At 40.7% G+C, this 14,859-nt stretch overlaps 1 protein-coding gene across 1 annotated transcript in view; it reads right to left on the bottom strand.

Moving 5' to 3' along the window:
* LOC124720509 (procollagen-lysine,2-oxoglutarate 5-dioxygenase) overlaps positions 1-14,859 on the bottom strand; it is a 438,909-nt gene that overhangs the window by 221,645 nt on the left and 202,405 nt on the right. Inside the window, exon 9 of the mRNA XM_047245868.1 lies at positions 1,119-1,220. Within this exon, the coding sequence (XP_047101824.1) occupies positions 1,119-1,220 (102 nt within the window). The remainder of the gene's footprint in view (positions 1-1,118; positions 1,221-14,859) is intronic.

Raw genomic sequence — 14,859 nt, forward strand, 5'->3', positions numbered from 1 at the left:
TACAGTTTCCGGAACTCTCATAACGAAGGTGATGCAAAACTTTTTTTGATGTGTGTAGTTTTTATCAGTGATGTGTAGGGTTTGAGTGGGTAGTGTCTGGAGGATGGGAACTTCTGAGCTAGAAAATGTTGGAATAGGGAATGGTCAGTGAGAGTAGGTTTCCGGTAGGCCTCATATCCAATACTGCTGTCAGGATTTGTGTAAACCTCCAAGTCCAGAAACAGTGTCGTAGCATTACTTTCTCACTCTAGTGTAAATTGGATGTTCTCATGGACACCTGGTTTTTCTCATGGAGGCTGTTAATATCCTAATGGAACTTAGTCTGCTCTGCTTTTCCATGCAGTCAAATGCCAAATGTATTGTCTACGAAACATGACCAACAGTGTGGGCAGAACTGTGAAGACTGTAACAACACAAGTTCGCTCAAATGCTCGCATAAAGACATATGCTTGTACCTTAAATTTTTCACATTTTTAGCAATTTTTGGAAAATTTAATGCAGAACATTTTCAAACAAGTGCTGAGCTAGATTTTCCTCCATAAATTCCTCTCGGAATCAAAATAGAAAGCAGTGAACATGGGTAAGAAAACAGCACTTTTGAACAGAATTAATCACTGTACATACTTTTTCCAATTTCAAGGCATTTAGGAGTCACCTCGCACCTGCTCGATGAAATAGAAATTATCTGCGATAATAATTGAAGCTGAAGAAATTAATTAAAATTTGTGCCATAGCCGGGACTTTTACCTTGAAGCTCCTTGCTTATTAGGCAGGTATGCTAGCCACTGCACCACCACAGCACTATAGCTAACATGGCTGACACTGGTTCTACGCCCTCCTTAACACCAACTTCAATTCACATCTTCAGCTTATTTTCTCCTTCTCAGATCATCACTATTGCTGAGGCTCTCCAGTATTGGAACAGCACAGCCTGGAGCAGACAATTTTACTTTTCAGAATATTAACTTTAGTTAATGTCCTCAATTATGACCTGCAGTGCAGATGAAGAGACAGGCGAGGATTTTAATATGCAGAACCCTGGAGATATGCTTGCTATTTCTGAAACACCAACTGGGGGGAAAAAAAACAAAGAGAGGGAGAAACTGTGGGCACCTCACCTGTTCTGCTCGACAAGCAGCCGCAGTGTGTGCCGGTTGTCTAGGTGAGCCTCCCCGTCGACGTTGAAGTACATGTCACACTTCTTCTTCAGAAAATGGTCCCTGTAGAAAAACAAACACTGTATAATTTCGGCGGAAAGCTTACAATGCCGTTTATTAGTTAGAAGTACAATTTTTTAATTGCTGAGTGATAGTAGGGGAATCCACACATAGAAGGTATTAAAGTTTGAAAACTTTTGGAGTCAATGGGTCCTTCTTCTGGCAGAGAGGTTGAAAGGGAAGGAAAAAGGGGAAAGAAAAGACATGCAATGTTCAGGAAAAGTGGTAGAGTTCGGAAAACTCATCCAGGATTCTGGGTTGGGGGGAGACTTATTGGATAGAATGAGAAAGAAAGACTGATTGATGATGACTGTGCTGGATGAGATCTGCAAACCTGACAGCTCAATGGTAATATACCGGGTGATCAAAAAGTGAGTATAAATTTGAAAACTTAATAAACCACAGAATAATGTAGATATAGAGGTAAAAGTTGGCACACATGCTTGGAACGACATGGGGTTTTATTAGGGGGGGGGGGGGGGGGGAAAAAAGTAGTTCACAAAATGTCCGACAGATGGCGCTGGACAGCAAAACGTCAGTGATTAGATTAGATTAGTTTTTCGTTCCACAGATCCGTGTTGAGGAGATCCCCGTGGATGTGGAACATATCACTTTTTTTTTTTTAAAAAAAAAAAAGCTGAAATAACAATACTAACAGTATGAAAATATACAATACATCATTTGTTTCTATTAAAAAATTCGTCAGTGGAGTAGAAGGAGTTGGCCACTAGTAAGTCTTTCAGGCTCCTTTTAAACTGATCTTAATTTGTAACTAAATTTTTTATGTTTGCTGGCAAATTATTGAAGATGAGTGTTCCTGAGTAGTGGACCCCTTTTTGAACTAAAGTAAGTGCTTTTAAGTCCTTGTGCAGATCATTTTTGTTCCTGGTATTGTATGTATGAACTGAGCTGTTTGTTGGAAAAAGAGATAAATAATTTAGGACAAATTTCATTACCGAGTAAATATACTGAGAGGCAGTAGTTAGTATACCCAGTTCTTTGAAGAGGTTTCTACAGGACGTCCATGAACTTACTCCACAAATAATACGTATTACATGCTTTTGGACTCTGAAAACTTTTGTTTGACTTGAAGAGTTACCCCAAAATATTATGCCATATGACATTATGGAAGGAAAGTAGGCAAAGTATGTAAGCTTTTCATTTTTATGTCGCCTATGTCTGCTAACACTCGAATTGCAAATACAGATTTGCTAAGGCGTTTCTGCAGTTCTGTGGTGCGCTCCTCCCAACTGAATTTTTTTATCAAGTTGTAATCCCAGATTTGTAAGACTGTCAACCTCTTCTATCTGCTCTTCTTCATACTTTATGCATATGCTGAGTGGAAACCTCTTACAGGTTCTAAACTGGATATAGTGAGTCTTTTTGAAGTTTAATGTCAGTGAGTTGGCTTTAAACCATTTATTAATATCCATGAAAATATCATTAGCAGATCTTTCTAGAACTACACTCGACATACTATTTATTGCAATACTTATGTCATCTGCAAACAAAACGAACTCTGCTTCTGGCAGTGTACCTGATGAGAGATCATTAATGTACACAAGAAAAAGCAATGGCCCTAAGATGGATCCTTGTGGGACACCACATGTAATTTCTTCCCATTCTGATGATGACTGATGACTTAATTCACTAGTCCCTTGCACTGACACCCTTTGTTTCCTGTTAGCGAGGTATGACTTGAACCATTTTGCAGCACTGCCCGTGACACCATAGAATTCTAATTTATTTAAAAGGATGTTGTGGTTTACACAATAGAATGTCTTTGATAAATCACAGATAATACCTGCTCCTTGTAACTTGTTATTTAATGAATTAAGTACATTTTCACAGTAGGTGTAAATAGCCTTTTCGGTATCAGAACCCTTCAGAAATCCAAACTGTGTTCTTGATAATATGTTATTTGTGGTCAGATGGTTGAGAAGCTGCCTGTACATTATTTTTTCTAAAATTTTTGAGAATGATGGCAAAAGGGAAATCGGTCTGTAGTTTGATGGTATCTCTTTATCCCCTTTCTTGAATAGAGGCTTAACATCTGCATATTTTAGCCAGTCAGGAAATGTCCCAGTTATAATTGACTGGTTACACAAGTAACTTAGATTTGTACTAAACTCACAAGAACATGCCTTAATTAACTTTTTTGATATTTCATCGTAACCACTAGAATGCTTTGGTTTTATAGATTTTATTATGGACGTTATTTCTTTTGGTGATGTGAGTGACATATTCATGTACCTGAAGCTATTTGTAAAGGCTAGTTTCAGATAAAAAGGCTAGTTTCAGATGACTGCGCATGACAATCGTGTATAAAAGGAGCTGTAATGAGAGAGAGAATCAGATGCGCCAGCAGTCGCAGCATGTCGACGTTACCTGAAAAGGTGCTTTTACTGAAGCTGTATTATCAGAATGGGGAATGCGCTAGTTCAGTGTTACGATCCTATCGCCATAGGAAGGGGATTCGAACGGGTAAACATCCGTTGACAAATGCAGCTGTGGCGAGAATTATTTCAAAGTTCGAAGCCACGGGTTGTTTAGAGGATAGACCCCGTAGTGACCGACCGTGCACAAGGCGTAATGCTGCTGAGACAGTTCAGAAAGAAATGGAGACTCTATGCATGCGGAAGTCAGCGCTCGTGCAGTCGCACGTCGCACCAGCATTCCATACACTACTGTTTGGTTGGCACTTAGGCGTACCCTCCGATGCTATCCGTACAAAATCCATCGGCATCGTGAACTGTTACCTGGCGATTTAGTGAAGCGGAGAGCATTTGCGGTGTGGGCCTTTCAAAAGATGGCGTAAGATGACAATCGGTTGAGTAACGTGTTGTGGACCGACGAATCTCATTTCATGCTCCGAGGGCCTATCAACGGCCACAACTGCAGAATTTGGGCTACTGAAAATCCTAGAATTGTCGTGGAGACTCCATTGCACGACGAGAAAGTCACAGTATGGGTCGGATTATACCACATCTACTGTTATCGGGTCTTTTTTATTCGAGGAAATGCGTGATTCCGGTTTTGTAACTGCTACCGTGTCGAGTGAGAGGTACGCCGATATGTTACAGAATCGCATCATCCCCAGCCTGGTTGATAAACACCTGCTGGAACGTACGATGTTTATGCAGGATGGGCTCCACCCCATATTGCTAAACGCGTGGAAGATCTCTTGCGCCCGTCATTTGGTGACGTTCGTGTGCTCAGCCGCCACTTTCATCACGCTTGGACTCCCAGGTCCCCAGACCTCAGTCCGTGCGATTATTGGCTTTGGGGTTACCTGAAGTCGCAAGTGTATAATGATCGACCGACATCTCTAGGGATGCCGAAAGACAACATCCGACGCTAATGCCTCACCGTAAATCCGGACATGTTTTACAGTGCTGTTCACAACATTATTCCTCGAGTACAGCTATTGTTGAGGAATGATGGTGGACATATTGAGCATTTGCTGTAAAGAACATCAAAGGTTGAGAGTGACGTCCATTGACTGGAATAGCACTCACATAGTGCATATTGAAAAGTGTATTAAGCTTGTGTTCGAAAACATAAACGCACGAATATTTTGTCAGGCAGAACTACACAGCTCTGCAGCAAACGAATAACACAAACAAAACTAGGTCAAACTAAGAATGCTTGTAATCTGCCATCTGAAGATGGATTTGTAAAGAAAAATCCGAAACCGGTCATGGTCTGAAGATAATAAACCTTTTTAAACCATACATGTGGCTGGTAGCTGTTTTTTATAGGAATGTATAATGTCTTGAAAAGGGGTTATAACATGAATGTCAACCAAAGTTAGTGAAATGGAGCATAGTGAAATTAAATCAGGTGAAGGTTATTAGATTTGGAAAAGAGACAATAAAAGTAGTAGATGATTTCTGCTATCTTGCTGGCAAACATAACTGACGAACACAGATTGGCACTGGCAAGAAAAACATTTCCGAAAAACAGAAATTTGTGGACACGAATGTAAACTGAAGGGTTAGGAAATCTCTTCTGAAGATACTTCTTTGGAGTGTAGCTTTGCACAAAATTGAAATGCGAAGAAGCAGTTCGGACAAGGAGAGAAGAGAAACTTTTGAAACGTGATGATACACAAGAATGCTGCAAATAGAATGCAGAGGCTGAATAACTAATGAGCAGGTTCTGAATAGAATTTGGGAGAAAAGAAATTTATGGTAGAATTTGACTAAAAGAAGGGATCGGTTGCTAGGACACATCACGAGACATAAAGAAATCATCAATTTGGTACGGAGGGAAGCGTAGGACTAAAAATTGTAGAGCGAAAGTAATGCTTGCTTGAATACAGCAAGCAGATTCAAATGGATGTAATTGCAGGAGTTATGCAGAGACATCATCCTTACTTCGTGTTTCTGTTCAATTAATAGTCTGTGTCTATGTCTGGCATTATTACATATGATCTAAATAGATGGGTGCATGCAAAAGTAAGTTAATTTACTAATGATTTTATCACCAAAATCAGTAATTATCTGTGGGGTAAATGTTCCTCAACTGAAGTTTCGATGAACTTGAACACCCAGCATATTCTCTTTTCTCCTTGCTGTACTGTTGTTGGTAATGATATACCTTCCTTGTTGTGGGACTGAATGACTGTTTTTTCTAAGTTATTGGTAGATCATTTACTGAGAATCAATCGATAATACTTTTCGACATGCAATTTACGGCTTGTTCTTTGTTGAAGCTCTGTTAGGGTTGAATATCTGCAAAGAACACTGTTCCTACTTTATCACTGATTGAATTCAGCTAGCAATGGATGGTTGTGTACTGTAATTGTTACACATTACATTTTAGATCAACATCTGGTTTCTAGTTCATTTGTATTTAAAAAATCTAGCGTGTAAGAGGGAAAAATTGTCTCATCTCATTGCTTATATCCACTGAATGAATGCATTTACCTATTTCTTTATTTTTTATCATTGTACTGGTGTAGTAAACAAAGGCAGACACAACTAAACACAGTACATGAACGACATCGTCTACAGTTCTCTTCTATGTAACTTTACACTGTGCACAAATTACAACCACATTATTCGTTTGTAGGTTTTAACGTGTTTAGAAATGTAAAGCATTCTAAATTATGAAGGGTATTCAATAAGCCATGAAACACATTTTTTTCTTGGGGAATTTTGCTTGAAAAAATATGTAATATGTTGTGGGGCATCATGAGGTATTCCTGTTTAAGCCCTTACAGTTTCTTGAAGCTCTGATAGGTGGTGTGGCTGTACGTAGCCTACAAAATGGCGTCTGTAACAGAGGTGCATTCCAAGAACAGAGATGTCATTCAGTTCTTTTGGCAGCAAACAACAGCATCACAGATATTCATAGGAGTTTGCAAAATGTCTACAGGGACCTGATGGTGAACAAAAATGTGACTGTTGATTGGCGACTCCATGACGTGCTGTGTGCACAACAACCGTATGTGTTAAATTAAAAGGAAGGTCAGTGTTGGCCGTAATATTGATGTTTTATTGATAGCAGAATCGATTTTCGATCACATAGTGATCATCTTTGATGCTGTACAAATTAAACTCAGACACCGGTATCAAGTGTCTGAGTTTAATTTGTACCAGTGTCTGAGTTTAATTTGTACACCACAGCACTGAAGATAAAAAATGCCGTGTGACTAGGGCCTCCCGTCGGGCAAATTGGTCGCCGGGTGCAAGTCTTTCGATTTGAAGCCACTTCGCGACTTGTGCGTCGATGGGGATGAAATGATGATGATTAGGACAACACAACACCCAGTCCCTGAGCAGAGAAAATCTCCGACCCAGCCGGGAATCGAACCCGGGCCCTTAGGGTTGACATTCTGTCGTGCTGACCATGCAGCAACCAGTGGCGGACAGCACTGAAGATGATCACTATGTGATCGAAAATCGATTCTGCTATCAATAAAACATCAATATTATGGCTGACACTGACCTTCCTTTTAATTTAAAAACATGACTGGTTGTGTCATCACCACAACAAGGTTGCACAAACCTGTCCAATGTCCCACTTGCCAGCCTGCCACACAGTGCTGTGATTCCTGCAATGTTGGAATGTGTGAACCTCTAATCCCAGGTGATGGACTGATCACTGTCAAACGCCTCGCTGCACAACCGCATGTCCCTGTCCGTAGTGAAAACACACTCGTCCACTAGTTACAGGACTCAAAGGAGTGCCACCTGAAAGAAGGCCAGCCATTACGAGCAACAAACAGCTATCTGTGCAGAACTGCTTGCACGTTACGAGGCTAATCGTGCTAATTTTTCACCAAACATCATCACAGGTGAGCAGCACTTCGAACTGGAAATGGACGAGCAATCTGTAGAGTGGCACCATACCACCTCTTCTCTGAACAAAAAGTTCAAAGCCACACGCTCGACCGATAAAGTCGTGCAACAGTCTTCTAGGACCCTGAAGGCGTTGCTCTGTTTGATGTCCCCCCTGTAACACCTTGGTTTAGTTTACAGTGATAAAAGCTATAGAAAGAATAATTTAAAATTAAGAATAGAATTTTTAGAGGGGAAAATAGTGTAGATTCCGAGTTTGGCAATTGCAGATCAATATTATAGTATATCAGCAAGTAGTTTAACGTCTAAGTACAGCGAAGCCACGGAAGCTCCGTCATGGAGAAGGCAGTGACGTTAAACTCTTGAGATGAAAAACCCATAAAAAGGCCTGATTGTCATTATTGCCACCTTTTATCCTTGATTGTTTTGTTAAAGGTCGGGGAACATGTGTCGGTCAGCGAAACAATAATTAGATTGGACTTTATCGTGTTAAGATTCACGATAAACTGTTAGAATATTACGGAGATTAAAAGTGACGTAGTGTGCGATCTCTGATTGTTGGTAGCAACAGAGTATTAAGGGGATTTTAGGACTTTAGTGCTAGATTGGAACTTGACGGACATATAGACGACAGAAACTCAAATTATCTGCTGATACGAGTGAATTCAGAGCTACCGGTATTCAAATATTGATGTGTGGACTTTTGAAAGTGTCGTGTGCCGTTAGTTGCGAATCTGGACGTAGAGCGCGTGCATATCGGCATTTGCGGACTATTTAGATTCCTCCAGGCTCGGAACCTTTTGAATAGACCATCATTCATCACTGTCTTAATCCTTGAATATAGAGTGAAAGTGAAATACAAGAGTGTTGTACTTATTTCATTTACCTAGTACTAATCAGTGAAAGTTTTACGGAACCAAAGCTATTCAGCAGTAAATCAGCACCATCTAGTGGAAAGCATAAGCATTAACTAACACACTAACTGAAGTGAACGTTTACGTGTTTTACGGACTGCTTAATATGAACTTTTGTGACTCTTTGACGTTCCGACTCCCTCCAAAAGATGGCGCAGGCTGTCTTAATCATGAAAGGGGAGAGTTTTAGCTGGGCAAATTAATAAATAAAAGCGATATTTACAAGACTCACATTACTAGCAAAAAATGAGGTCCGCACCTCATCGGAGAGTCGTCGCTGTCACGTCGGGAAGTAAAGCTGGAAAACCTACCGACAATACGTATCTACGAGCAGACGTCAACGTGGAGTACCTAAAAAAGGAACCACAAGAGAGTTGGGGATGCTTCACCCCTCATGGTGCAATAACAAACTCTGAAGTGTATTGTGCTACCCTCTGGAAACTGAAGAAATGACTTCAGCGTGTTCATTGCCACAAAAATGCTAACAAACTTCTACTTCTCCTCGACAACATGAAGGCTCACACAAGTCTGCGCAACCAGCAGGGGCTGACAAAACTTCACTGGATTGTTCTTCCTGACCCATGGTACAGCCTAGATCTTGCACCTTCTAACTCCTATCTGTTTAGCCCAATCAGGGATGCACTCTGCAAGAAACAGTATATATATGGTCAGGAGGTTTTTGATGCAGCAAGAGGTCGGTTCTGACATCCTCCCTGTGAGGTGGCATAAGGCTTTTGCACTGAACAGAGGTTATGTTGGAAAACAGTGTTTTGTAGACAAAAGAATGGGGAATAATAGGGTGTATTGAAATCCTGAATAAAACCCACATGGTTTCAGAAAAAATTGCATTGCATTACTTATTGAATGCCCCATCTATCAGAAATCAACAGAACTATGTTGCTGTGGTCTTCAGTCCAGCGACTGGTTTGATGCAGCTCTCCATGCTACTCTATCCTGTGCAAGCTTCTTCATCTCCCAGTACCTACTGCAGCCTACATCCTTCTGAATCTGCTTAGTGTATTCATCTCTTGGTCTCCCTCTATGATTTTTAACCTCCACTCTGCCCTCCAATACTAAATTGGTGATCCCTTGATGCCTCAGAGTATGTCCTAGCAACTGATCCCTTCTTCCAGTCAAGTTGTGCCACAAATTTCTCTTCTCCCCAATTCTATTCGATACCTCTTCATTAGTTATGTGATCTACCCATCTAATCAAATGGTTCAAATGGCTCTGAGCACTATGGGACTTAACTGCTGAGGTCATCAGTCCCCTAGAACTTAGAACTACTTAAACCTAACTAACCTAAGGACATCACACACATCCATGCCCGAGGCAGGATTTGAACCTGCGACAGCAGCGGTCGCGCGGTTCCAGACTGCAGCGCCTAGAACCGCTCGGCCACCGAGGCCGGCCCGTCTAATCTTCAGCATTCTTCTGTAGCACCACATTTCGAAAGCTTCTACTCTCTTTTTCTCTAAACTATTTATCATCCACCTTTCACTTCCATACATGGCTACACTCCATACAAATACTTTCAGAAATAGCTTCCTGTCACTTAAATCTATATTCGATGTTAACAAATTCCTCTTCCTCAGAAAGGCTTTCCTCGCCATTGCCAGTCTACATTTTATATCCTTTCTACTTCAACCATCATCAGTTATTTTGCTCCCCAAATAGCGAAAATCATTTACTACTTTAAGCATCTCATTTCCTAATCTAATTCCGGCAGCATCACCCGATTTAATTCGGCTACATTCCATTATTCTCGTTTTGCTTTTGTTGATGTTCATCCTATATCCTCCTTTCAAGACACTGTCCATTCCGTTCAGCTGCTCTACCAGGTCCTTTGCTGTCTCTGTCAGAATTACAATGTCATCGGTGAACCTCAAAGTTTTTATTTCTTCTCCATGGATTTTAATTCCTACTTTGAATTTATCTTTTGTTTCCTTTACTGCTTGCTCAATACACAGATTGAATAACATCGGCGATAAGCTACAACTCTGTCTGATTCCCTGCTCAACCACTGCTTCCCTTTCGTTCCCCTCGACTTTTATAACTACCATCTGGTTTCTGTAAAAATTGTAAATAGTCTTTCGCTACCTGTATTTTACCCCTGCCATCTTCATAATTTGAAAGACAGTATTCCAGTCAACATTGTCAAAGACTTTCTCTAAGTCCACAAATGCTAGAAACGTAGGTTTGCCTGAGCTTAATCTTTCTTCTAAGATAAGTCGTAGAGTCAGTATTGCCTCACGTGTTCCAACATTTCTACGGAATCCAAAGTGATTTTCACTGAGGTCGGCTTCTACCAGTTTTTCCATTCGTATGTAAAGAATTAGCGTTAGTATTTTACAGCTGTGACTTATTAAACTGATAGTTCGGTAATTTTCACATCTGTCAACACCTGCTTTCTTTGGGATTGGAATTATTATATTCTTCTTGAAGTCTGTGGGTATTTCGCCTGTCTCATACAACTTGCTCACCAGATGGGAGAGTTTTGTCATGACTGGCTCTCCCAAGGCCATCAGTAGTTCTAATGGAATGTTGTCTACTCCCGGGGCCTTGATTCGACTCAGATCTTTCAGTGCTCTGTCAAACTCTTCACGCAGTATCTTATCTCCCATTTCATCTTCATCTACATCCTCTTCCATTTCCATAATATTGTCCTCAAGTACATCGCCCTTGTATAAACCCTCTATATACTCCTTCCACCTTTCTGCCTTCCCTTCTTTGCTTAGAACTGGGTTGCCATCTGAGCTCTTGATATTCATACAAGTGGTTCTCTTCTCTCCAAAGATCTCTTTAATTTTCCTGTAGGCAGTATCTATCTTATCCCTAGTGAGACAAGCCTCTACATCCTTACATTTGTCCTCTAGCCATCCCTGCTTAGCCATTTTGCACTTCCTGTCGATCTCATTTTTGAGACGTTTGTATTCCTTTTTGCCTGCTTCATTTACTGCATTTTTATATTTTCTCCTTTCATCAATTAAATTCAGTATTTCTTCTATTAGCCCTCGTCTTTTTACCTACTTGATCCTCTGCTGCCTTCACTACTTCATCCCTCAGAGCTACCCATTCTTCTTCTACTGTATTTATTTCCCCCATTCCTGTCAATTGTTCCCTTATGCTCTCCCTGAAACTCTGTACAACCTCTGGTTCTTTCAGTTTATCCAGGTCCCATCTCCTTAAATTCCCACCTTTTTGCAGTTTCTTCAGTTTCAGTCTGCAGTTCATAACCAATAGATTGTGGTCAGAATCCACATCTGCCCCTGGAAATGTCTTACAATTTAAAACCTGGTTCCTAAATCTCTGTCTTACCATTATATAATCTATCTGATACCTTTTAGTATCTCCAGGATTCTTCCAGGTATACAACCTTCTTTTATGATTCTTGAACCAAGTGTTAGCTATGATTAAGTTATGCTCTGTGCAAAATTCTACAAGGCAGCTTCCTCTTTCATTTCTTCCCCCCAATCCATATTCACCTACTATGTTTCCTTCTCTCCCTTTTCCTACTGACGAATTCCAGTCACCCATGACTATTAAATTTTCGTCTCCCTTCACTACCTGAATAATTTCTTTTATCTCGTCATACATTTCATCAATTTCTTCATCATCTGCAGAGCTAGTTGGCATATAAACTTGTACTACTGTAGTGGGCATGGGCTTCGTGTCCAACTTGGCCACAATAATGCGTTCACTATGCTGTTTGTAGTAGCTAACCCGGACTCCTATTTTTTTACTCATTATTAAACCTACTCCTGCATTACCCCTATTTGATTTTGTATTTATAACCCTGTAATCACCAGACCAAAAGTCTTGTTCCTCCTGCCACCGAACTTCACTAATTCTCACTATATCTAACTTTAACCTGTCCATTTCCTTTTTTAAATTTTCTAACCTACCTGCCCGATTAAGGGATCTGACATTCCACGCTCCGATCCGTAGAACGCCAGTTTTCTTTCTCCTGATAACGACGTCCTCCTGAGTAGTCCCCGTCCGGAGAACCGAATGGGGGACTATTTTACCTCCGGAATATTTTACCCAAGAGGACGCCAGCATCAATTAATCATACAGTAAAGCTGCATGTCCTCAGGAAAAAATACGGCTGTAGTTTCCCCTTGCTTTCAGCCGTTCGCAGTACCAGCACAGCAAGGCCGTTTTGGTTATTGTTACAAGGCCAGATCAGTCAATCATCCAGACTGTTGCCCCTGCAACTACTGAAAAGGCTGCTGCCCCTCTTCAGGAACCACATGTTTGTCTGGCCTCTCAACAGATACCCCTCCGTTGTGGTTGCACCTACGGTATGGCCATCTGTATCGCTGAGGCACGCAAGCCTCCCCACCAACGGCAAGGTCCATGGTTCATAATGTAAATAAAATAAATAAATGCATACAAGAATACCAAAACTAAATACATATTCATCTACATTTAAACATTGCAAGTCACCTTCTGCCATGTGGAGCAGGGTAGTTTTGGTACCGCTCTCTTTTCTCCCCTTTCCTGTTTAGTCAGTGAGTGGTGTGAGGTAATAACTACTGCTGGTAGGTTTCTGTATAACCCCTGATTTCTCTGATTGCTCTATCACTGTCTATTTATAACTTGCATGTGAAGCGAAGTTCTATGTTGCCCAATATAATTTTGACCCAATGTATTGTTTCCAGATTTAATCAGAAAATATCCCCATGATGTACAGCACCTCTCCGTCTGCCAATATGATTTGATGAATATCTCTGCAATGCTGTCACAGTTACTGATCAATCATGTGCTGATCTCCTAAGGACCTTAGTACCTCTACTAGGCTTGTACAAAATGATTTTGTCCACTGTGTACCAACTCTTGGGATTCATTCATGAGAGGATACACAACAAGAAAGTCCAAGAAACTTATGTCCGGAAATATACTGTTTCCATGCTAGAGACCATTTGTTCAGTTATACACTGTTACAGAGACTGCAGTCTAATACATGCTGTACCATACAGCCACAGTCATGGGTGACTGGAACTCAATAGTAGGAAAAGGAAGAGAAAGAAACGTAGTAGGTGAATATCGAAGGAAAGAGGAAGCCGCTTGGTAGAATTTTGCACAGAGCGTAACTTAATCATAGCTAACACTTGGTTCAAGAATCATGAAAGAAGGTTGTATACATGGAAGAACCCTGGAGATACTGGAAGGTCGCAGAGATAGATTATATAATGGTAAGGCAGAGATTCAGGAGTCAGGTTTTAAAATGTAAAACATTTCCAGGGGTAGATGTGGACTCTCACCACAAGTTATTGGTCATGAACTGCAGATTAAAACTGAAGAAATTGCAGAAAGGTGGGAATTGGAGGAGATGGGACCTGGATAAACTGAAAGAACCAGAGGTTGTCGAGAGCTTCAGGGTGAACATTAGGGAACGATTGACAAGAATGGGGGAAACAAACACAGCAGAAGAAGAATGGGTAGCTTTGAGAGATGAAATAATGAAGGTAGCAGAGGATCAAGTAGGTAAAAAGATGAGGGCTAATTGAAATCCTTGGGTAACAGAAGAGATATTGAATTTAATTGATGAATGGAGATAATATAAAAACACAGTAAATGAAGCAGGTGAAAAGGAATACAAATGTCACAAAAATTAGATCGGCAGGAAGTGCCAAATGGCTAAGCAAGAATGGCTAGAGGACAAATGTAAGGATGTAGAGGCGCATAGCACTGGGCGTAAGATAGATACTGCCTACAGGAAAATTAAAGAGACCTTTAGAGAAAAGTGAAACACTTGTATGAATATCAAGAGCTCAGATGGAAACCCAGTTCTAAGGAAAGAAGGGAAAGTAGAAAGGTGAAGGAGTATATAGAGGGTCTATACAAGTGTGATGTACTTGAGGACAATACTATGGAAATGGAAGAGGATGTAGATGAAGATGAAATGGGAGATACGATACTGCGTGAAGAGTTTGACAGAGCGCTGAACGACCTGAGTCGAAACAAGGCCCCGGGAGTAGACAACATTCCATTAGAACTGCTGACAGCCTTGGGGGAGCCAGTCCTGACAGAACTCTACCATCTGGTGAGCAAGATGTATGAGACAGCCAAAATACCCTCAGACTTCAAGAAGAATATAATAATTCCAATCCCAAAGAAATCACGTGTTGACAGATGTGAAAATTACCAAACTATCAGTTTAATAAGCCACAGCTGCAAAATACTAATGGAGAAACTGGTAGAAGCTGACCTCAGTGAAGATCAGTTTGGATCCTGTAGAAATGTTGGAACACGTGAGGCAATACTGACTCTACGACTTATCTTAGAAAATAGATTAAGGAAAGGCAAACCTACATTTCTAGCATTTGTAGACTTAGAGAAAGCTTTTGACAATATTGATTGGAATACTCTCTTTCAAATTCTGAAGACAGCAGGGGTAAAATACAGGGAGTGAAA

This window comes from Schistocerca piceifrons, chromosome 11 (assembly GCF_021461385.2).
Source record: "Schistocerca piceifrons isolate TAMUIC-IGC-003096 chromosome 11, iqSchPice1.1, whole genome shotgun sequence".
NCBI classification, from domain to species: domain Eukaryota; kingdom Metazoa; phylum Arthropoda; class Insecta; order Orthoptera; family Acrididae; genus Schistocerca; species Schistocerca piceifrons.